The 22098-nt window shown below is 52.7% G+C and overlaps 2 protein-coding genes across 5 annotated transcripts in view; one reads left to right on the top strand and one right to left on the bottom strand.

Annotated features, from left to right (window-relative positions):
- The window catches only part of ZFAND3 (zinc finger AN1-type containing 3), a 315563-nt gene extending 312866 nt beyond the window's left edge, over positions 1-2697 (top strand). For both annotated transcript variants that reach the window (XM_059938778.1, XM_059938777.1), the window contains one exon: positions 410-2697. In XM_059938778.1, the coding sequence (XP_059794761.1) occupies positions 410-564 (155 nt within the window). In that variant the 3' untranslated portion in view covers positions 565-2697. The remainder of the gene's footprint in view (positions 1-409) is intronic.
- BTBD9 (BTB domain containing 9) overlaps positions 2659-22098 on the bottom strand; it is a 406786-nt gene continuing 387346 nt past the window's right edge. For 2 of the 3 annotated variants that reach the window (XM_059938774.1, XM_059938775.1), the window contains exon 11: positions 6246-9785. In XM_059938774.1, coding sequence (XP_059794757.1) covers positions 9588-9785 — 198 coding nt within the window. In that variant the 3' untranslated portion in view covers positions 6246-9587. Of the gene's footprint in view, positions 2990-6245; positions 9786-22098 lie in introns of those variants that run through there. The other variant, XR_009505745.1, reaches the window with a different exon arrangement.

The following is a 22098-nucleotide window of genomic DNA, read 5'->3' as shown; positions in this document are numbered from 1 at the left end:
GTAGATACTGAGGTTTGTCCAGGCCGGGGAAGCGCTGAGCTGCCAGCTCTGGGCTCTCCCGCCTGCGTGGGGCTGGGAGGAAAGGGGCTCAGAGCCCACTCATTTCTGAGGCAGGTGCTGCAGAGTCACCTTGGGGTTCCACCCTCAGGGTCCAGGCAGGGACAGCATTGAAGGCAGATGTGTGCCCCTTGGACGTTCTGAGGACGTCGTTGGACTTGCGTGAAAGTGCTGGCTGTCTTGTTAGAGGGGGGATGTTGTAATAGGCTCTTTAGCAGCCGGAGCCCCTGCTGCAACCACTGTCCACTCACTGGACCGCCTTCCCGCTCTCTGGACCCGAGGGAGAGCTGGGCACTGGGCACGTGGAGGCCACCCTAACGGTCTGTCTTCTCTGCTTCCCCCACTGCTGCAGGTTACGTGTTCTGTATGTTGCATCGCCTCCCCGAGCAGCATGACTGTACATTTGACCACATGGGCCGCGGCCGAGAGGAAGCCATCATGAAAATGGTGAAACTGGACCGGAAAGTGGGGCGCTCTTGCCAGCGCATCGGGGAAGGGTGCTCCTGAAGGCCGGCTTGGCCGCTACGTGACGCTGTTCTTAGTTCACTAATGTTAGCCTTATTTAGGACAAAGTCAGCCAGACACCTTGTACTGGGCACGCGTCAGACTACAGCCAGTCCGTTTCCTTTCCTTAGCCAGCCATCCTGGTACTGTAGTTTAGGGGTTGATGGTGGTTGAAATTGATTTCTGGCTGGTTACTAAGGTGCCTGCTAGCCATTGTATAAAATTAAAACATGAAGAATATTTTTTTTTGAGCATGGCTAGTGGATTTAAAACAACACATACCTGTCACTGCTGGAGTCAAACTTACAAAAAGCCTTAAGTGGAAAGTGTTCCAGACGGAGACTCTGAGTCAGTAGAGGAGGAGAAGCTGGTGTTCAAGTCCCCACGACGCACGTGGCTTTGCCGGAAGCTCTGGTTAGTGTTCGGCCTTCACCTCTTCACTATCCTTAGTCCCAGTAGCCAGGATACCTGATGGCCACGCGTGCCTGGGCCACGGGAGGCTGTTGAGACTGGCCCCGTGGCTGGGCTGGGTGGTGGCCTCGCTCTCCCACTGAGCAGGAAATGGGGGTGGGGACAGGTTAAGAAAACTTACCTGACTTGCTATGAAGAAACTCTCTCATCACACGAGAAGAGAAACAGTAACCTCACTTTGAAAATCAGCTCCACTCAAGACTAGTACACGAATGAGAACCACCTTTTCTACACAGGACCCTTGGTCATGAGAAGCGACCGTGGGCGTGCCCTGACCCCGCTGGCTCTGGTTTGCCGTTTGCCGAGTGCAGGGATCTGGCAGTTGATCAAATAAGGCTAATTGCAGCACCGCAACTGTGGCCTACACACTGGCCTCTGCAGCTAGATTTCTATATTGGAAGTTTTTTAAAAAGATGTTTCATAGCCAACAGGAATCAATAGAAGAGCTGGGAGCTGCCTGCGGCTCCGTCCCTTCCAGCAGGAGCCTACTCAGCCCCTCCACGGCCCAGAGGACGATGCCTTGGCCTCGCCTCTCATGTCTGTGCAGCCCCGTAGTCCAAGCCAGTCCACTTCTACCACATAGCAAGTTTAGTAAGGGGGGCAGCATATGTCACAGGGGCAGAGGTTGACCTGTCTAGAACAGTGGTTCGTGGCCGTGGCCCAGCTTGAGACAGACGCTCGCTTGGGCAGGTGGGGGGAGGGCCTGTTTCTCAGCGTGTTTCTCTTCAGAGAGGAGTTGAGTGGAGGCAGGAGCTCAGGCCCGGTGGGGATGGGCCTGTTTGCCCGTGTTAGGAGATCATCACCGATCAGGTGGGGGGGGGGGGTAGACAGGCGAACGATGCCCTTGAAAGCCTGAGCGGGGGTGAATGGCCCCAGAGCCCCATCTGATCCAGGCCGGTGAGGGTCAGAGGCTCCTGCAGAGGCAGTTTGGATCTGCCCACACACAGGCTACTGGAATAGTTTAACCCAGCAACTTACCCTTTATACCACAGCAAATGTTTGCTCAACTCGCTCTGCAAATTAACAGTTAATACCTGCAACTACCAATGTTTTTGGTCCGGAATACTGAAATTGGAAATCATGCTCTTCCCAACCTCCTCTCCCACCCCACCCCCACCAGAGTGGAATCCGCTGCAAAATCTCCAGCCTTAATTCTTGCTTCAGGACCCAGACCGGCGTCTTGCTCTAGGGCAGCCCAGGGCAGAGGGGCCGGGTCTGCCCACGTTTACCACTGTTACCAAGCCACGGCCCTCTGGCCAGTACCTGGCCATCCTCAGTGGTGCGGCCCACCTCGGCCCCCCCACCAAGCTCTGATCATGAAGAGGCCACCAGGCGCCCCTCCGGCCCTCCTCAGGCCCCACCGGCTGCTGCTTCCCGGCAGCGATGGGAAGCAGGCTCCCTGGGGAGCCCGGCCGCAGCCCATGCTCGCTTCCTGATGGCAGAGCTGGGGGTGGGGTGGGAGGGCTTGTTCCCCGGCAGTATCTGTTCTGTGAAGTTTGTTAAATGTAAGGAAAGCTTAAATTCTTGTATCTTTAAAAGAGAAAATCTTATTTAACCCTTTTGTGTTCTAGATTTACTTACACACATAGCCTAGAGCTCAGTTTTAGTTTTAACATTGTGAAAATATTAAAAGAATCTTGTAACTTTATTCTTTTTTCTCCTGCTGAAAAAAAAAAAATTAAACCAATCGTATGAAAGTTTGGATTTCTCTGTTTTGCTGGTTCTCCTAAGTGCCACCTGGACGACCAGAAAAATAATAAAAGGTCTCCCCAGCCAGAGGTTGGAAGAGATGGAGGGCTCTTGTGTGCACTGTCTGGGGCTCACTTGTCCTGTAAGTGTCCAGGCTCCGCAGTTGTTGCTCCTCTGGTTTCTCTCGTGTGGTTCCGCCTCGGGAGACCCTGGGGTAGAGGTGTGTCTGCTGGGCCCCGCCTTCTCTGGCAGCAGGGAGGTTACGTACCTGGGGGAGATGGGAAGAATGAGCACCAGCCCAGAGGGCCCCCAGCTGTGCGAGGGTTGGGTATGCCTGGGTCCTGGCACATCCAAAACCCAACTTAACCAAGGACAGGCCTGGAGGAGAAGGATTCCCGGAAGGGACGATCAGAATGATGTAAATGCTGTGTAGAGGATCACCTAATACGCCTTAAGATAGACTAGGCTATCTATCTATGTATCTCAGGATGGAGAGGTTGTGACTGGGGTCTGCAGTACTCAGGGCCTGGAAAGGAGTTCTGAGAAGGTGCTGTAGAGCTGTGGTCACAGCGTGGGCCCACATTCCTCTTTCTTACTGTCCTAGAGCAAGTCAGCCACACCTCACCATCCACACATGTACAGGGCGTGATACTCAGGCCCCACAGAGGGCTAGCTGAGATCACAGGAGACGGGCTTGTTTGGATGCTCTCTGCCTCCTGCCCAGAGGCAGAAAAAGCATGGAGCCGTGGGGCAGGGACCACGACGCACAGGAGTCTTCGCGTGATTTCTGAAGGGAAGCCACATCGCAGTCTCACAGCTGTCAACTCAGTTGTTGTGAACACACAATTTGTATGTTTGCTCACCTAGGCTGCTATGCAAAATGAAGCTGCATGCTGCCCGCAAATGAACACGTATTCCAAACAGCAACACTGCCCTCTGGGCTTCTGGACGCAGCCCTCCTTTACAGATGGCTCAGAAGAGCTGTTCCCCAGCCCCAGCCCAGCATGGCCCCTACCCTCCCACATCAGAGGCCCTCACCAACCTTTACAGACCCAGAAACCAAAGATAGATAGATAGATAGATAGATAGAGAACATCTGCGTTCTTGGGCGAGTTCAGGTTATACACGTTTGGCAAGAGTAGCTCGTGGGCCAAGCCCCACGGCCACCCTGAGGTGCTCCTGCCACCCCTCCCTCCCCACACCACAGTCCAGAGGCTGAGTCCGGTCCTCACCTCCTCTGGCTTTTCTAGGTGTGAGGGTACGGGTCGGGTGGCCTCGGAACCTTAGTGCTGGGAGAGCCTGACGGGAGATTCCTGGCTGTTCCTCAGAGCTGGTGCTGCCTCTCCGGTCGCTTCTGGAAGGGAGCTCTGAGAACTGGAGCTGCCCTCTGCAGAAGGAGGCCGGGAGAAGCTGGGCCCCAAAGCCTGGGGAGCTCTGAGCTGGCCTGGGCTGGTCAGCGGCTCTGTGCTCCCTGCCATCCCTGCCCACAGGCTTCTGGATCTCACTGTCAGCACCCAGGGCCACTGATGGGGACCCACTGCCGGGGCAGGTCTGGGAGGGAAAACTCCCGTAGCAGCTGGGAGTAAACCAGGAACGTGGCGCTAGAAGTGGCCATCGGGGAGGAGAGCCTGCCCCCTACACGCAGGGTGGAAAGCAGAGGCCGAGGGGCACAGTGACCTTGGACAGCCTGGTCCTCTCTACCCCACTGCTGCTCAAGTACCGCCCCTGTCCTGAGCCACAAGCCCTCGGAGGAGGCTGTCTGGCAACAGATGGACAGGCTGTAGCAGTGTCACCAGTGTTCCCAGGGCATCCATGGGGACCCAAGGCCCGGGCCCCAGATCCCGCCTTACAGGCCTCTCAGCTCCTCCTGCCGCTGGCTCTCAAAGGTGGCGGCCTCCAGCTGTCCCGGCCGCAGGGACAGCCAAGAGGAGACAATAGTGGAGGCAGGTGTAGGCAGCCGCCGCCTCCTGCTCTGGGCTCAGGGCTATAAATACTCAGGATGCACGTGGTAAATGCGCGAGACATTTATCATAAATTACAGGTGGATGATTGTGAGTCTTTAGGTCCTCAGGCCTCTGGGGGAATATTTGAATTCTTTAAGGGGGGGGGGGAAAGCAGAAGCTAACTTGGTGGGTTTGGAGGGCCCCTTTCAGAGTCTGCCTTCTGGCTGGGAGAGGACAGCGTGTAGGGAAGGACGGCTGGGGGCCAGGGGCTCTGCTGCCCGTCTGGACAGTCAGTCACAGAGGAAGCAAAGGACCAGGCCCAGGTCAAGAGTGGCTCAGCCAGATGAAAGGGAGGGCACCCTCACCCCTCTGCTAGGTTATTCCATGAGCATTATTACTTCAGTAATTTTTAAAAAATAGAACAGTGACTTTCAAAAGTGTGCGCCTGTCCTCACCTCTGCAGAGGAGACAGGTCCTGGCCCGTGTCAGTCCAGCAGAAAGTCCTGCTTGAAGGCACGTGGGGTGTTTGGTGGGGGACACGCAGCTCCCCGCGCCTGCTGAGGTGCGACGGCTCCTGCAGCCAGTCTGATGGAAACCAGCAGAACCCCCAGGTCCTCTCCCCACACCTCAATACAGGGGCGGGGCTGGGGTGTATCGGAAGCTGGTTTACTCTCCGACCAAACCCTCCCAGCACCGTTTCCACTCATTTTCTGCAAAACACCAGGGCCTCAGGATCCTGTCCAGTAACCAGGTATGACCAGGTCAGCTTCCAGGAGGAGAAACGGGCGCGTCCTAGTTGCCCTGCACATCCCTCCCCCTCCTCCAAAAACTCCTGTGCAAACACCAGGCCCCAGGACGACTTCTCATTTAATATTAGAATAATAAAAACCATGGTGGCACAGAACCACGAACCGCATTTTAAATTCCTAGGGCCACTAATGAGCACTGAACTCCTGCTGGAGCTGTTGTCAGGACAAACGTGCAGAATGGATGGCTGCAGCCACAGAAGGAAGTGGAGCGTGGCCTGCACCACTGCAGCCACAGCTGCCGCCTGTCCGGCCGCCACCCTGACCACCTCAGCTGCACCCAGAGGAGCCGGCCGCCCATGTGGAATGCAGGAGTGACACGATAGCACCAGAAAACAAAACAAAACAAAAACTCACTAATGAGGAAAAACTCCTAGAAGGAGACACATCTAATTTTCTTTTCCTCCTTTGACACCTTTCTTCTCTGTCCAAAGGCAGGTTCTTAATTGAAGCCCACAATGGGGAACGCTCTCTTTCTTTATTATCAAATGGCCTCAGCACACAGGATGCTCTGCTTTTTGTCACAGATTAGACCTTCCTTTTTTCCCCGTGGCTCTAGAAAGGACAGGTGATTACAATTTTGTTACCTCCTGAATTAAAACAAGGTGAAGTTGACTGGGTCGGCACTGTCTGCACAGCAGTTTGACAGTTGGGGCGACAGCATAACTACCGAGCGATTTTTTGCACAATTCAAAAGCTACTTTTTTCTTGGCCAAGGAATTAGTCTAACAAACACATCCCACTCTTGCTGAAAATAATTTTCTTTTCCCAACTCTTCTAGGAATAAAACACTTTTAATGTATTTGTCAGGAATCAACACTTCATTTACTAAGATTAAAGAAGTGACAATTTAAAGAGCAATTGAGAAGAGTCCCACATCCATCGTGGGCTCATGGTTCTAACTAAACTCAGAAGAAAAACGGAAAAAGCACTGAGGATATGGGAAAACATGTATTTGCGTGTGTGATACTGTTACACCTGTTTCAAGTTCAGAGTGCTTGGCAGCAGCCCCCGCCTTTAAGCCCGCCTTGACTGGGGTGCCACGGGGCACACACCCCGCCCTGCTTGCCGTGCTCAGCACCGGCCCGCCAAGGAGCTACCAGAAGGTGACGCTGAAGGCTTTCGCCAAAAGCCCCAACAAAATGTGCATTTTACTCCCCCGCAAAGCATGACCTAGAATGAAGGGCAGGAGGTTCTGCACGTTCAATCTCTAGACCTGGGTAGTGGTTACACAGGTGTTGTTTCACAATAAAGGGCCAGAGGCCACAAGCACCCCTCTGTCCACCTCACCAGACCTCCTCAAAGCAGACGCCGTGGGGCTGCATCCTCATGGGGTTGCGGGGGGAGCCACGGGCCCTCATCTGCCGCTGCCCCCCTCACAGCTTGGCCAAGCTTGCTTGCTGCCTGGCGTCCCACAGCTCCCAGAGAATCAGCCTCCACCCTGTGCTGGGCTGAGGGCTCCGCGGGCAGCTGGGGCTCCTTGGAGCTGGGTCTCATCAGCACTCCCGTTTAGCTCTATTGGTCTGTCCCCAAGTTTTGAGGCCATCTTGGTCCAGCTGGCTCATGGAGGGGAAGTCCCCTGTGGGACCAGCCAGGGCTCTGGAGAATGCCAGGCACCTGGGGACTTTTTCTTGGCTGCCCACTCATCCCTCATTCCCTGGCAACGCGTCTGCTGTGTCGCACCTCGACTAGGGTGTCTAGGCCCCTCCAGCCAGGCCTACAGAAAGAGCCCCCATTCCCCAAACCACAAGGCTCATCAAGGAAGGCAGAGCCCCTGCCTGGTAACAGGAGGGCGACCAGAGGAGGCTTTGCTGAGCTTCATCAGTGTCTGCTGGGGTCCAGAGCAGGCTTGCATCCAAGCAAGGCCTCTAGACCATCAGGGGGCCTCAGGGGAGGCAGCTGCGGGGGTAGGGGACGGCGATACCGCTGCACAGAGCTGGCCTCGGTCCTCCCCGTCTCAGCACTGCCTCTCAGTCCCCTTCCTTCCCTTTATCTGATAACAAGGGGTGTCTGAAGTGCTGGAGGAGCAGGAGAGAGACAAGCTTTATTCTCTCCAGACAGACCTCAGGGCAGAGATCTGGAAGGAACGAACACCGAAGAGAATTCACAGAGGACAGGAAGCAGAGGGTGAGCCACTGGCCACGCAGGGCACAGTTCGTGCCTCTTCAGGTGTGAAGCTGAGTGGCCAGGAAGCATTTAGTTACCTGTGCCTGGATGGAGAAGGGTGCTGAAGGGCTCCAGACCCTCCCCCAGCCCGCCCCCCACTTCCCCGGGTCACCAGTGCTGGCCTCCAAGCCGGGATTCCTCTCTGGACAGGTGACTTCAGGGTTTGAAAAGAAGCCCTTGAATAGATGATACTTGCAAAACATTTGAACCCTGCCCTCTTCTGACCTCCCTGCTCCTCCTGCCCCCCCGTGGGCAGTGAACGCACCGCTGGAGGAAGTGCTGAGTTGTCGGGAGCCCTCCGCTCTAACTGGAGACGGGGCTGGGTGCTGAGCGAGGCAGCGCCAGCCACAGAGCGCGGCCAGCCACCCGTGGCGAGCAAGCGAGCGGCACCGCCATTCGTTACCGGAGCCCCTCCCTTTGTGAAAAGCTGTCCCCCTCAGGGGGTTCCACTAACCCCACGCAGGGGGACGCAGACGGAGATCAGAGTCGAGGGCACCGAGGGAGACTAGCAGAAAGACAACCTTCCCGTTTAATCATGCAGCTTGAAGCTACCCTACTATTCCAATACTGATAAATCACAACTACATCACACTAGGAGGAAACAGCTGACCCACTGGCTCTTTGTACACCCACGACCAATGTGTCTTTAAGACAGAAAGGACCCCCCGTCGGCCCCACCCCTCCTCCAAGCAGGATGCACAGAGGACCTGATCATGACAGCCAGCCAACTGAAGAATCGGGGGGGATGAGCAAAAACCGGACACAAGCTGATCAAGTTACACAGGGCAGTTAGCACTGGGATGGAAATTACACAGACACACAGAGCCAGATCAAGCGACAACTGTCAGATGAGATCGTTTCAATGAGGATTAAAAGGAAAGCTTCTTAGAACTGATTCTTTTCTTTTCAGTCCCTGGCTGAGTATTATGGTCTGGGGGAAAAACAGCAACCACCGATCACCACCACGCAGGAAAGGCCCACTTCTGCATTCCCGACACCGACTGGCAGGACGGCTGCCTCCACACGGCTCCACTAACCTGTGGCAAATGGAGGATGGGTCCAGCCCAACCGGAAGTTGGTATACACTCATACGTACTTCTGAACATTAAATTAGCTGGTGGCATAATCACTGTTTCCTTGTCAGCCTCCCAAGCTTAAAGGCTGGATACGTTTCAGGAATGACAGGTTAATAACTTGGCAATTCGAGTGATTATTAACTCCAGTGTCCACAGATTAATTTGCTCCTTGTGTATTTTGTTGATCTTCCTCAAAGGATTCTCCTTGTCAGACCAGGTGCCATGATGAGCTGCATCTGAGCCTCATTTAGGAGACGCGCATGATAGTTCTCAGCTCCACCCCACGCCCAACCGTTCACAACTAAGGAAGGAAAATTACAGCGTCAAAAGGGATTAAAACCAGTGATTTGCTGTTTGAACCTTTCATAAAGATCTGGAACACCTATGATTCAGCAAATGGAGAATAACTAAAAGAAATAAAAAAATCATTTAGTTGCCAGGGCAATGTGTTCCATAAAAGTAAACACTCTAAGGAAACCCATTTCCTACAGGGTGCCTCCAGGTAATGAAGGCCTAATACATTCTCTTCCATTCCTGTGTTCATGTGCCATCTTTGTATTCCGACTCAGGCCTGTTACTTCCTTCTGTGGTCTTTGCGGGGTTAGATTAGAGAGGTAGGGTGTTAGTGGACTTGATGAAGATTGAAGACCCACTTTCTCCCCCTGGAGACCAGCCTGATTTGAACAAACTGAGGAGAACAAAGCAGCCCCTTTGTGTCCTTGGGAGGAAACCTGTCCTGTGTGTTTCTGCAGTCAGGTCTGTTCCTCGTGGGGCGGGGGTGGCGGGGGGAGGCGTCCACAGGGATCCCTGCTTGGGGAGGACACGGCTCCTGTGCCACCTGGGCCCAGCCGAGTCCCTCCACACGTGCGCCTCCTTCATTGGTGCTGCCGGTTGGCTGAGTATGAGCTGGAGCCTGGGCTGGAGTGCAGCGAGTTGCCGCTGGGGGCCTGCAGGGCGTGGGGGTCGAGCTGCTGACTGGCCGGGCTAGTGTCCCCCGCCCCCGATTCCTCGCTGTTTTCCTCCTTCTGGTTGCTCTGCTGCTCAGGACACTCAAAGTGGACGCAGTGGAACACCTGGTGAGAGAAAGGAGAGACCCGGTGAGCGATGGGTCAGTGTTGGACCCCAGAGCTGCCATGAGTCGGGACATTGTCCCCACGGGAGTGACGGCAGGTCCCTCCGCTCCCCCCCGCCGCTGGCACGGACAGGCAGCAACTAGAGGGTTGTAAGCGCTTTTCAATCAGTCAGGATACAAGTGAGTGGACCGATGAGTCTAAGAGTTGCAGGCAGCACAGCATGGATTCCTATAAAATGTTCCCACTGGATTTCTCCAGTTTGGGTTACTTTTGTCTCATGAGCTTTTCTTTCTTTTTTAATTAATTAATTAATTCTTACATCTGGCAGTTGGATTAAAAGTCAGTGGGGTTGATGGTGGCAATGGCTGCATGATTCTGTCAATATACTAAAAACCACTATGCTTTAAATGGGTGAGTTGTATGACATGTGAATTATACTACAATAAGGTTATTTTCTAAAAAAAGCCTATAGGGCATTACCCCAGGGGAGGACCCAGGCTTATCTCCAAGGATCCAAAGAGCCGTTGCTCACCTCCTCCTGTGCCCTCCGGAAGGGAACAAGTTCTTGGTGCGTAATCATCCTCTGGGCAGCAGTGCTGGGGAGGGAACTTCAACCTGAGGTGACCTGGGCCAACCGGGAACAAACACCCTCATGTGGAGGAATGGCCCCCCGCAGGAGCCAGGAAAAGCCTGCCTTCCACCGTGACTCACTCAGGAAGCACCACTGAGCAGACAGGGCACCACTCAGAGCTCGGCAAACAAGGGTGAGCCTCCGCCCTGACCTTGAGAACACACAGCACGGCTGGGGGTTGGGGGTGAGCCTGCCATGCCCGGAGCAGGAGGTAACTGCTGGTGTGTGAGCCGGGGGCACGGGGGCAGCCAGAGGAAGCCCACGTCAGAGGAGGGTCTTTAGGGATGACCTCCCCCCCACAGAAATTCCTCTCTCCACTACCAGCCAAGTCCTCCTGGGGTCCCTGCCCTCTGGTGCCTGTCCTGAGCTCTTTGCACAGGAGAATCACATCCTCTGTTGTGGGGGTCTCTTCAGTCTGAAGCACACAGATCGACTTTCCAAGGAGCATGCTAGCAGTTTTAAGGGAATCAATTTCCAGATCCTCAAATTCAGTGTTTTCTAAAACTGCCTGAGAACATGACTGAATTCACAACACCCTTCCCCACCTCACAGAAGGAAAGCACAGCCCTCGCCTGCCCGTGCTACAGTACGCACTGGGGCACACCGACCTCCCTCACACGGAGGCCAAGCCCTGGATGGGGAGCACCCTCCCATGAGTCATGGGCCCTGATGCCTTCCGGGTCCCCATGAGAGTGAAATTTGGCCTGAGTGAGATGTTCTGAATTCAGAACCGAACTGTATATGTGACTCATGTAATTCTTTTAAACATAACTGCAATTTTCCCAGAATTATAAAAACATTTTCAAAATACACTGGCTAAATCCCATGAATAATTCCACAATTACTTTCAGATTTGGTGTGCCTTATTCAGCGAGTTGGTTAAAATCTATTTTACCGGGGACTTCCCTGGTGGCGCAGTGGTTGAGAATCTGCCTGCCAATGCAGGGGACACGGGTTCGAGCCCTGGTCTGGGAAGATCCCACATGCCGAGGAGCAACTAGGCCCGTGAGCCACAATTGCTGAGCCTGCGCGTCTGGAGCCTGTGCTCTGCAACAAGAGAGGCCGCGATGGTGAGAGGCCCGCGCACCGCGATGAAGAGTGGTCCCCGCTTGCCGCAACTGGAGAAAAGCCCTCACACAGAAACGAAGACCCAACACAGCCATAAATAAACAAATAAAATTTTAAAAAAAAATCTATTTTACCAAATCATGTCATCAAATATGTATTCCTAATAATTAGTCCTTATCGTCCGTCTTTTAAAATGTTTATTTTTTTCTATCTCATATTAACAAAAATAATTGTATTTAAACTTATGAAGAAATTTTTACTTCTCAACCTTAAAATGTTCAAAAAATTACACTTTTTTTCCCAAAGCTCTTTTAGGGGATATGCAAACAAAATGTTTGAAGGTCATTGCTCATAGCGCTTAGAAGACTCTAAGCCCTCAATACAGTCCTTTTAAAAGTTAATAGGCAGGAATTCCCTGGCGGTCCAGTGGCTAGGACTGTGCGCTTTCACTGCCAAGAGTGTGGGTTCGATCCCTGGTTGGGGAACTAAGATCCTGCAAGCCGTGCGGTGCGGCCAAAAAAAAAAAAACGTTAATAGGCAGACTTGCAGCCCACATGGATCGATCTAGAGATTATCATACTAAGCGAAGTAAGTCAGAAAGATAATTACCATATGATATCACTTATATGTGGAATCTAAAATACGATACAAATCAATATATCTATGAAACAAAAACAGGCTCACAGACATAGAGAACAGACTTGTGGTTGCCAAGGTGAGGGGGGGGTATGGCAGAGGGAAGCATTGGGAGTTCGGGATTAGCAGATGCAAACTATTATGTATAGGATGGATAACAACAGGGTCCTACTGTATAGCACAGGGAACTGTATTTAATATCCTGTGATAAACCATAATGGAAAAGAATATGAAAAAGAATATAATGTATGACTGAGTCATTTTGCTGAACAGAAGAAATAAACACACATTGTAAATCAACTATACTTCAATAAAATTAAAAGAAAAGTTAATAGGCAGGACCTGGAGGGAAGGCGAGGACATTTTAGGGTTAGAAGTGTTCCAGGCAAGGGGAATAATATGGGTGAAGACCTTGGGAGGAAAGAGCCAAGTGATGTCTGAGAAGATCTGAGTGGCAAACCGTGAGGAGAGGGGAAAGTCGGCGGCAGGGCCAGTGAGAGCTTTGGAGCAGAAACATTCTATGATCTGCTGGAATAGGATTTAGGGGTGAGTGCCAGTTCCTGAGGGGCTTGATGGCACAAGACAGTCTTAGAGACACTGGTGTGGTAGGCCAGTAACATGACAGGAACTGAGGCTGAGGGAGCCGGAGGCCACCAGTGGCTGGGGGGCCAGGAGGCAGAACCAGCACCCTGGACAAACACCTGGTAGGGCCCCGGCTCTCCTACTGGTGCTACCGTATCCCAAGGGTTTTCTCCCTTTGGCCTCCAGACTTCTAAACCAGCCCTAGATAAGTAAGATGATGCAAGTTGTTGTAAAGCTGTCATCGAACTTAGGCGCAAATGCTGAGGCTAAACTGTAAGCATGTAACTGGCGTGTAGTGATGTGCTTGGAAAGGACTGGTGGGTGCCTGGGCCTGCGTGGACAGCTGTGAGAGGCAAGCCATGTGGCACAGGGCCAGGGCCAGGCTCCGAGCCCTGGCCACCCACTGCTCCCAGGAGAGCTCAACCCTCACTCTCCTTGGGTTGGGCCCACCCTTTCCTTCTGAGTGGCCTGCTAGCTCAGAGGACCCACTGAACTTGGATCTGCCCATGTTTCCTGAGTCCCGGATAAGGGCCTGTCTTTAGAGGATAAGGCACTGGTACCCTGGGAGTGGGCAGGATGCAGCCAGGGCTGGACACCTGCCACTCTCCCTGAGAAAGGACCAGGCGGAGGAGACCGCAGGGGACTCAGGAAGTGCAGAGAGCCAGGGGGACGCGGCTGCCCCTGCTTCCTCTTGGGAACTCTGCAGCCTCCACAGCTCGAGCACACGCACCGTGCACACCCACACCACGCACACAGGCACACGTGCACTATGCACGCATACACATGCACCCTTCTTCCGCAGAATCAGGTTCACGGAGGAGAAGACAAATGTAATATCAACTGTGAAATTATACTTAAAATATAAATTCCATGCTTACCTTCCTGCATCACTATTTCTTCCATATTCCCACTTCAATTCATTTATCTACCACTGTTTCAAATTTCACCTTTCAAACTCTAATATGAAGCCCGAGACCACGCGTCCTCTTTGTATGGGCAGAGTCTATTTACTCTTATAGTGGGGCAGAGTCTATTTTCTCTTAGAGTGAGCCGATTTCTTTCCTTAAAGCTCAGGCTGGTGCTGCTTCCTGTGGACCCGAGTCAGCCCCCAGTCTCTCCTTCCTTTTCTTTCCTTTCCTTTCTCCCTTCCTTTTATATCGAATCTCGCCTCTTAGGCCCACCTGCAGGTGCTTACCTGTCAACAGCCATGGATTTAAAACCTGTTTGGGTTGTCAGCTCTCACCTGGGCTACTCAGCGTAAATTTGAAAATCCTCTTTTAAGTAGCAGCTATTAATCACCTTTTCTCCATCAGCTCCACATTCTTTGAGCTTCTGAAGTGACAGGACCACCTTCTGGGGGGTTATCGACAGTCTCTTGCTTTAGGAGCACCCGTCTTTCCAAGCACGGGGTGGGGCCATGGAGACAACCCCCCAGAACACACCTTGGCTTCCGCACACCCCCCGCCGCACTCCCAGTGGATCCTCTCCCTAGACCTCCTCGTAAGTGAACAAACATCCTTCCCTTTCTCAACACCACCCAGAGTCATCTTTCGTCCCCGGCGCCGGTGTCTCCATCTGCTCTGAACGATGCACTTTACGGCACCTTCCCTATTCTGACCTGACCTCCTTATCCTGCCCCATCATGCCCTCAGTCGGTTATGTCACCCCGCTCCCGTGTTCCCCGTCAGTATCTCCGAGCCTGCTCCTCAGAGCCCTAGGCTGATGCTGATCCTTCAACTGATTTAACACTGTCCTGCTGCGTATTACCTTTCCCAGTGAATGGGTTTTCTCCCCTTGTGCTCTCACGAACCTCCCTTCGGGTCTCTTAATTTCTAGGCGAGCCTGTGAGGCTCCAGGGCCCAAGGCCCAGCCCCTCCTCCTGCCTGTGTCCTGACCTGTCAGTTCCCATCTGACTCAAGGACTGAGGCGTGGCCATCCTTTCTCCCACTCAGGGCCTCGCACAAGAATAAACAAATCAATAAAAACCCTGGCTTGAAAAATAAAGTTAAAAAAGATCTCAGTGCAGCCGGCCGCTAACTAACGTCTGGCTCTCACCTAAGGAAGGGTCCCCATGGGTGACGCAGTCCAGAGAGGCAGGGTGGGTTTCTGCTCCACACTGTACCCGTAAAGAGCCTGGAGGACGCGACTACAGCGAGCACTCAGTACTGCTGGGAACCCGAGCCCTGCTGTCGCCCCGTTCCCACCGTTACCCCCATTCCTCTAACTTGGGTGACTTAACTGCATGACTGTCTCTAGCCAACTTAACCAACCTGTTTTAAAATAGTAACTCAAATGGCCATTATTCCCAACATACCTACGGTACTGTTTTGGTGTCCTCCTGCGGATGCTCCTCCTTGGAGAAATCATAGCCATGCCTCTCCCTGACCCTGCAGAGCTCAGCGTAGGCTCTGCCCTCTAAGCTGGGGGAAACTGGGAGCCTCTGGGAGCCCCGGGAAGCCCTGGCCGCCAGCAGCCTGTCTGAGCCTCCACGGCCGGATGTGAGGAACCAGGGCTGTGTCAGGGCTGCGCTTTAGGCTGTGACCCCGGAGTCCCAAGGGTGTCACTAAGGGACCAACTAACTTTGATGCGGGTTCCCTGAGCATCTCCAGAGCCAAGCGGGCTCTGCCAAGTCAAAGGCAACGCACAGGAAACAGTTAACTTTGTTAAGTCACAAACCATGTGGTGAAGATTCCAAGTGAAAAAGGGTGTTTTACAAATGGAAAGATGGGTGCGGAGGCAGAGCGTGCAGCGGGGACAGAGCGAGCAGGCTAAGGGCGGCAAGCTGGGAAAGGACTGGCGCCTCCATGTTCCACGCTCAGGCTGGGGGGCAGGACAAGGTGACACCACACAGTAGGCGTGGCCAGAGGAGCCAAACACGTGAGGAGGGTTTGGAGGTCAGGAGGTCCAAGTGCATTCTTTCATTCACTCACTCATTCATTCATTCCAAAACACGAGACACCTCCTGCACCCCCTCCTGTGAGTCCCGGCCCCCTCAAAGGGTGAACCACCCAGTAAGGATAGAGACACGTGAGTGGACAGGCTCTGGCCACCAAGGGAGCCATGAGGGTGAAGAGGAGGGGCCCCCAGTCCGCCAGTGGAGCACAGATGCCACCGGAGCTGAGTCGGGGAAGATGAGGCAGTCAAGCAGGACTGGCCAGAGGAGGGAGGTCTGGCGCAAGAGGAGGGTGACCACCGTGGACTCCCCAGCCAGCGTGATGACAAGGAAAGGCGGGAGCCGGGGAGGTGGGGAGCAGGGCGGCAGACGCCAGAGGCCATGGCTCAGAGGACTGGGCGAGGGCCTGGTCTGGACCTGGGAAGGGAGCCAGGGTTGTCGGACAGAGGAGAGTCTTAAAAAATTATTTCTTGAATTAAAAATATTACAAAAAGAATACATTTGTGGTGACAAATAATACAAGTGCCTGAAGAAAGAAAGTAGATGACAACAAACCCTTAAACTTGACATCCCCTGAGACAGAACATAGCAATTTGGGATAAACAGGAAAGAATCATTTTTAAAGGATAAATAACAGAACCTGATAACAGGCTTGTTAGGACTGACACAGGAGAGGAAAGGATTCTTCACAGCCTCTAAGTATCCTCTGGGAGGACAGAGGCTGGGGGACTATGGTGCTGCAGCGGGCACAGCAGGGGGGTGCGAGGGGGCTCCAGGCCCAGCCAAGCACCGGGCACCTGGACTCATCCTCAGAGCCTTCCTTTCGCTGCGCTGCTTTTGTTTTTTAAACGTCAACGACCTCCCTGAGCATGAACACTGGCCTGAGGCTAGATCACACAGTCCCTGCTGTCAGGGCCTCTACCAGATGGAACTCAGCCCCAGAGTGGTGAGTGGGATTCAACCTCAGGGTGGAGCAGCTCCAGAATCTGTGCTCTCTCCATATCAGGATGCCTCCTCACACAGACAACATAATAGCAAGTGAGAAGGAATACGACAGTGTGAGAAATTCATTTCACCTGGAAGGGAAGATCAGGGAGGAAGGTGTGCATAAACTAGGCCTTGAAGACAGGGCGGGAGTGGCCTTCCAGGCAGAAGGGACAGGGAGGACTTCCAGATAAAGGCTGGGGGCCTCGCTCTCGCCTTCTGTACAACAACGTGCCAGCTCAGCTGTCTCAGTCGATAATCCAACCCACTGGCCTTGAACCTAACATGACAACAGTGCGAAGTCAACACCCAGCCAGGTCCTGGACCACTGCAGACGAGGATGAACATCATGGTGTCTGTACCTCACCATCATCATCTTGTGCAAGGCTGGGGTTCTTCCCTTAGGACCCTAGACCCCTTCAGATGTGCACCCGTTGCAAACGGGCATCCAGAGAGGGGGCCTGTGGGCGGTCCTGACTCTGCTTATGGGAGCAGGGGTGGAAAGTGAGCCTGTCCTGGAGAAACTGGCACCTTCTCTGGTGGCCAAGTGGCCGGGGCTGGCCCGAGATGCCTGCCGCCCCTGCAGAGGTGCGTAGGGAAGAGAGGCTGGGATGCCTCTGCTCTTTTCACACAGACACTGGAGGACGCTGTTGCCTGGAGGAGTCGTCACTGCCACGAGGGGCGGTACCGGGTGCCATGTGGAAACTGCCTCTTGTCCCTTGCACCCCCAAGCTCCTCTCCCCACCGAGCACCTCAGGCCTCCCTCTCGGTGGAACAGCCAGGTCCTGAGTTTCTCTTCGCTCAGAAGCTTGTGTGATTCAATTTCTTTCCTCCGAACCTTCCCAAGACTGCGACACCCCTTGGAAAGAATGTGACCAAAAGTGAATGAGGCATACAGGGCAGAGTCACACTACTGATTTATGCAAAACCATTACCCCATTCGCCGCATCATTTTCCCTTCCCTTCTCGGCAATCATGTATCCCATTAGCCTGTTTGATTGCTGCTGCTCACGAAGGGGCACCTTCGCTGAACCAGCTTCAGTGGCCTCTGGATCTGTCTTCCGAGAGGAGCCAGTTAAATTGGAATGTAGTCGTGTGTATGAATCCGACGCAGCCTGAGTCACATCCTTGTGTCCTTTTTTGTAGCTGCTGTTTATTATCACTTTGCCTTTCCTCTCTGGGAGCCATAATTCTTGACATGTTTGAGATAGTCTGGGGTGAACCCTGCAAAGGATGTACACAAATGTGCTGGTCCCTTCTTGGCGAACAGGCGAATTCCTCGGCTACCACTGTTTGCCGCCTTTCATTAGAGGGATTCCCTGAGCACTCTTTGTTCAACGTGTCTTCAAGGTTTTTAAAAGCAGAGAAGCCTCTGCTAATTTTCCCAAGTTGGGCTAAGAGTCCACCGTGAACTGTAGCAGAAATCAGGAAAATTTAATAAATGTTGATCAATGACTCTACCTTGCCTTTCTGGTTTCTCCTGAGTAATTTTCACAGATTGCTTTCATGCCAACCAATACAAATAGGATTTGAGCCAAGCTTTCAACTTACATTTACATCTTTATAAAATAGATACCTACCTCTCAATGGTATCTGCCCAGAAGTCAGACATAGAGATGTGGCTTCTGAATTATACACCCTGAAGACTTCCTCTCTCCTTTCGCAATGTGTGGTGTGGCAGCCTCACACACACACTCAGCACTCAGCAAACATTAACTGAGCCTGATGACAATGACAATTACATCTTCTTACACTCATCTCAGGAACAAGTCACGAGTCCATCTTTAGATTGTAGAGATGTTTTATTTTTGTTCCTTTAAAAATGAAGACCAAGGGCTTCCCTGGTGGTGCAGTGGTTGAGAATCTGCCTGCCAATGCAGGGGACACGGGTTCGAGCCCTGGTCTGGGAAGATCCCACATGCCGCGGAGCAGCTGGGCCCGTGAGCCACAACTACTGAGCCTGCACGTCTGGAGCCTGTGTTCCCCAACAAGAGAGGCCATGATAGTGAGAGGCCCGTGCACCGCGATGAAGAGTGGCCCCCGCTTGCCGCAGCTAGAGGAAGCCCTTGCACAGAAACGAAGACCCAACACAGCCAAATAAATAAATAAATAAATAAATAAATAAATAAATAAAAGGTGCTAATAATTAAAAAAAAAAAAAAATGAAGACCAAGTGTTTCTAACAAAACATTGCATTTAAAACCAAAGTTTCATGTATGTACACCTGAACAGCCCAAAACATGGTTTTCAGTTAAGGAACCCATTTCATAGGGAGACACTTCCAGTTTGTGAGCAACAACTTTTCAGCATTGCTTAGGGGTGACAGGGTAATAACCCAATAGTTTTGCTCAAGTATTTATTCCTACTAGGTATGGGAGTAAGCTTCTTGGTGACACTGCTTATATACGGCAACAGTTTTTTTAACTTTCCAATGTCACTTTCCCATCTTCACATAGGCCAGGGCACTCACAAATAACTGGAACTCCACTGCTTGGAAGGTTCTGGAAAACAGCCTTTCCAAAACATATCACAGGGACTTCCCTGGTGGCCCAGTGGTTAAGACTCTGTGCTTCCACTACAGGGAGCGCAGGTTCAATCCCTGGCTGGGGAACTAAGATCATAAAATCCCACATGCCATACGGCCAAAGGAAAAAAAAAAAGAAAGAAAACACATCACCCCAGGCAGTCCCAGAACTCCCGACCACCGATTTTTATGTGTGCACACTCAAGAGTTCCAGGTAGTGATTCACTCTCTTGTCTTAATTAATTTGGCCCTAGAGTGGTAGAGGTATCTTTTTATTTTTGAAAAACTAAAACAAAAAAGGAGGAATATTCTAGTTCCCAGGTAGAACCGGGAGACATGGCCTCACCAGGGCTCCTGCTCTCCCCGCAAGGCCGCGCGGGTGGCCCCACTGCCCTGGGCAGCTTTCCACTTCATCCAGGCGACGTGTCTGCTGTGTCTCGAAGGCTTCCGGCTGCAGGGAGACTGCAGGCCTGACTCACCGCTGGCTCTGCAGCAGGACATGGCTGGACATTATCTTCACCAGCTGGCGCCTCTATCCATCCCGCTGCCCGGCAGCCTCCAGGCCTCACCTGCTCAGGTGCCGTGTGCACCTCCTCGCAGGCCGGTTGTTTGGTGCAGAATTGCTGCTGCTCCACTACAACAGGCATGAGGCTTGTGGAGTGTCTGCAACAAGGACGTGCTCCCTGTTGTGTCACTTTCCCTCTCTTTTTCCAATAAAATCCTTCCTAATAGACATTTAAGTATAAAGATGTCTATAAAAGATGCCTTTTTATAATTGTGCTATAAATTAAATATTTTTCTGCTTTTTTTCTGTCTCACTGGGAAGGAACCTTTAAGATCTAGTTCACTCTCCTTATTTTAAAGACAAGGGTCCTGAGAGCCAGGGAGGTGAAATGACTTCCTGGGGGTCACACAGCTGGTTGGGGGTGAGCCTGGCACCAGTGGTAAGGTCTCCTGGTCCACACTGGACAAGGCCCCTCCCCCTTCCTTCCACCCACTCTCTCTCCTCCTCGGCTCATTCCCTACCTCCCTGCCCTGTGCATTATGGCTGTGTCTCAGATGACAGCCTCTGGAGGACACTGCCGGGGAGGGAATCCTTAGGGACTCAGACAGGGAGTGACCAGACCTGGGGGGGTGGGGCCTGGGAAATAACGGTCACCGGGCCAGAAAGGAGCTTTTTTTTTTTTAAGCAGAGTCTGTTTCCTTCTTTTTGTTTTTTCTTCACTAGAGCTACATGTTGCTATGGGAACAAGGATGGCACAGGGAGCCCAGAGCCACTCACTGGCCTGACAGAGCCTGTAAATAAATTCTGCCTCACTCCAGGCTCGGCGCTGAGTGGTCCTGGAGGGCAGCTCAAGCAGCCACTTACAGACTCTCCAGCCTGCTCGTGTCGGCGGTGCAGACCCTCCAGCGGCAAGCCCCCTGGAGCTCACGGAGGGTCTGCACTCCCCGGCCTCCCAAGCCCGCCACAGCACAGCCTCATCCCTGTCTGCCCATCCTGGGCCAAGATGACCTGATCCACTTTTCAGATGCCGAAACCCCTCCTCAGCACCACCTCCGTCAGCCGCCCCTGCTCCGCTCACTCCATCACTCGGCCTCCGCCAGCGCGGCTCCTCGCAGCACCCCCCCACCCCCACTCCAGGTGAAGGCGGTCTTCTCGTGGGTTGACTTCTGTCAGGCGCTGCAGCTGCAACCCCCCCAGGGAAGGGCCCTGCCTGGGTTTCTCTCCTGGTTCCAGCCAGGGCTGGTGCACAGAGCCTGCCCGCAGGGACCGTCTGCTCACCAGCGCCTGACTCGACAACCTGGCCCGGGCAGAGCTGGGCTCATTTCTGAAGCTTTACCATTTATTATGCCTTTTGGGGAGACAGAGCAGCCTGGATGTTAAGTGCCAACTGCCTGGATTCAAACCCTGGCTCTGCCACTCACCAGGCATGACTGTGTGCGAGTCACTTAACATCGCTCAGCTTTGGTTTCCTCGTCAATTTATCCCTTTTGCTTAAACCAGAACATTTTTATTGTGAAAACCATGCACTAAAAGGTGCATGAAATTCAAATGTATAGCTTGCTAAATAACTATATAGTCAACACCAGCCATGTAAACCACACGCAGGTCGAGAACCAGAAAAATCGCTGGCGCCCTGTGGTCCCTTCCTGATCGGAGCCTTCCCCCTGCAGACCACAGTCTGGCTTTAATAATAATCATTTCTTTTCTGTGTACACATCCTTAGATGTTACAGCTTAGTTTTGCCTGTTTTTGACGACTGTATGAACATAATCCTACTACATGGATTCTTCTGTACTGGCTTCTGTCCTTCAACATACTGTAATGTTCATCCCCGTGGATCGCGGGGATGAGAAGTTGTTTCACTAAATCTTTTCCTTTATTTGGCTGCCTGATGGGGAGAGGGAGAGACGGACGGACAGACCGAACGATTCATCTGCTCACTCAGGCAGCAGGTACTCTCTGCTCACATGCGCCAGGCCCAGGCTAAGGCTAGGATACAAGACAAATACCACATAGCCTGTCTCCTCAGCTACATAAATTCAATACGTAAATGGAGACCTGAGAGCTGCCTACAGACTGTCAACCCCATCCTCACTCTCTATTACTGACTCGGCAAAGGCTTTCCCGCAGGTCTTTCCATATTGAAGAAAGTTAGCTTTTCCTACAAGTCCTTTCTAACCCCCGGGGCTGCTTGTGCCCCTGAGGTCTCTGCCTCCTGAAAAATCACTCCAGAACCCGCTCTCCAACCCAGGTTTCATCAAAGCCATAAGAAGAAACAGGCGTAACTTCTATTTCTTTTAATAGACTGACGGATTGGCATAGGTCCACAGACAGACCTCATTTGGACCCAGCCTGACCTCCTTAAGGACAAAGCAGTGTGCCTTTGCGGCTTTGCTGTGGTAACTAGTGAAATGAAAATGAAGGGTGTGTGAGAGGAGCTGCATCAGAATGAGCACGGCCGCTGCACGGCACGAGTGGAAACTTCAGATC

The sequence above is a fragment of the Balaenoptera ricei genome, chromosome 11 (genome assembly GCF_028023285.1).
Source record: "Balaenoptera ricei isolate mBalRic1 chromosome 11, mBalRic1.hap2, whole genome shotgun sequence".
In the NCBI taxonomy this organism is placed as follows: Eukaryota; Metazoa; Chordata; class Mammalia; order Artiodactyla; family Balaenopteridae; genus Balaenoptera; species Balaenoptera ricei.
The sequence above is the reverse complement of the archived record's forward strand: the minus strand, read 5'-3'. Positions and strand labels throughout refer to the sequence as shown.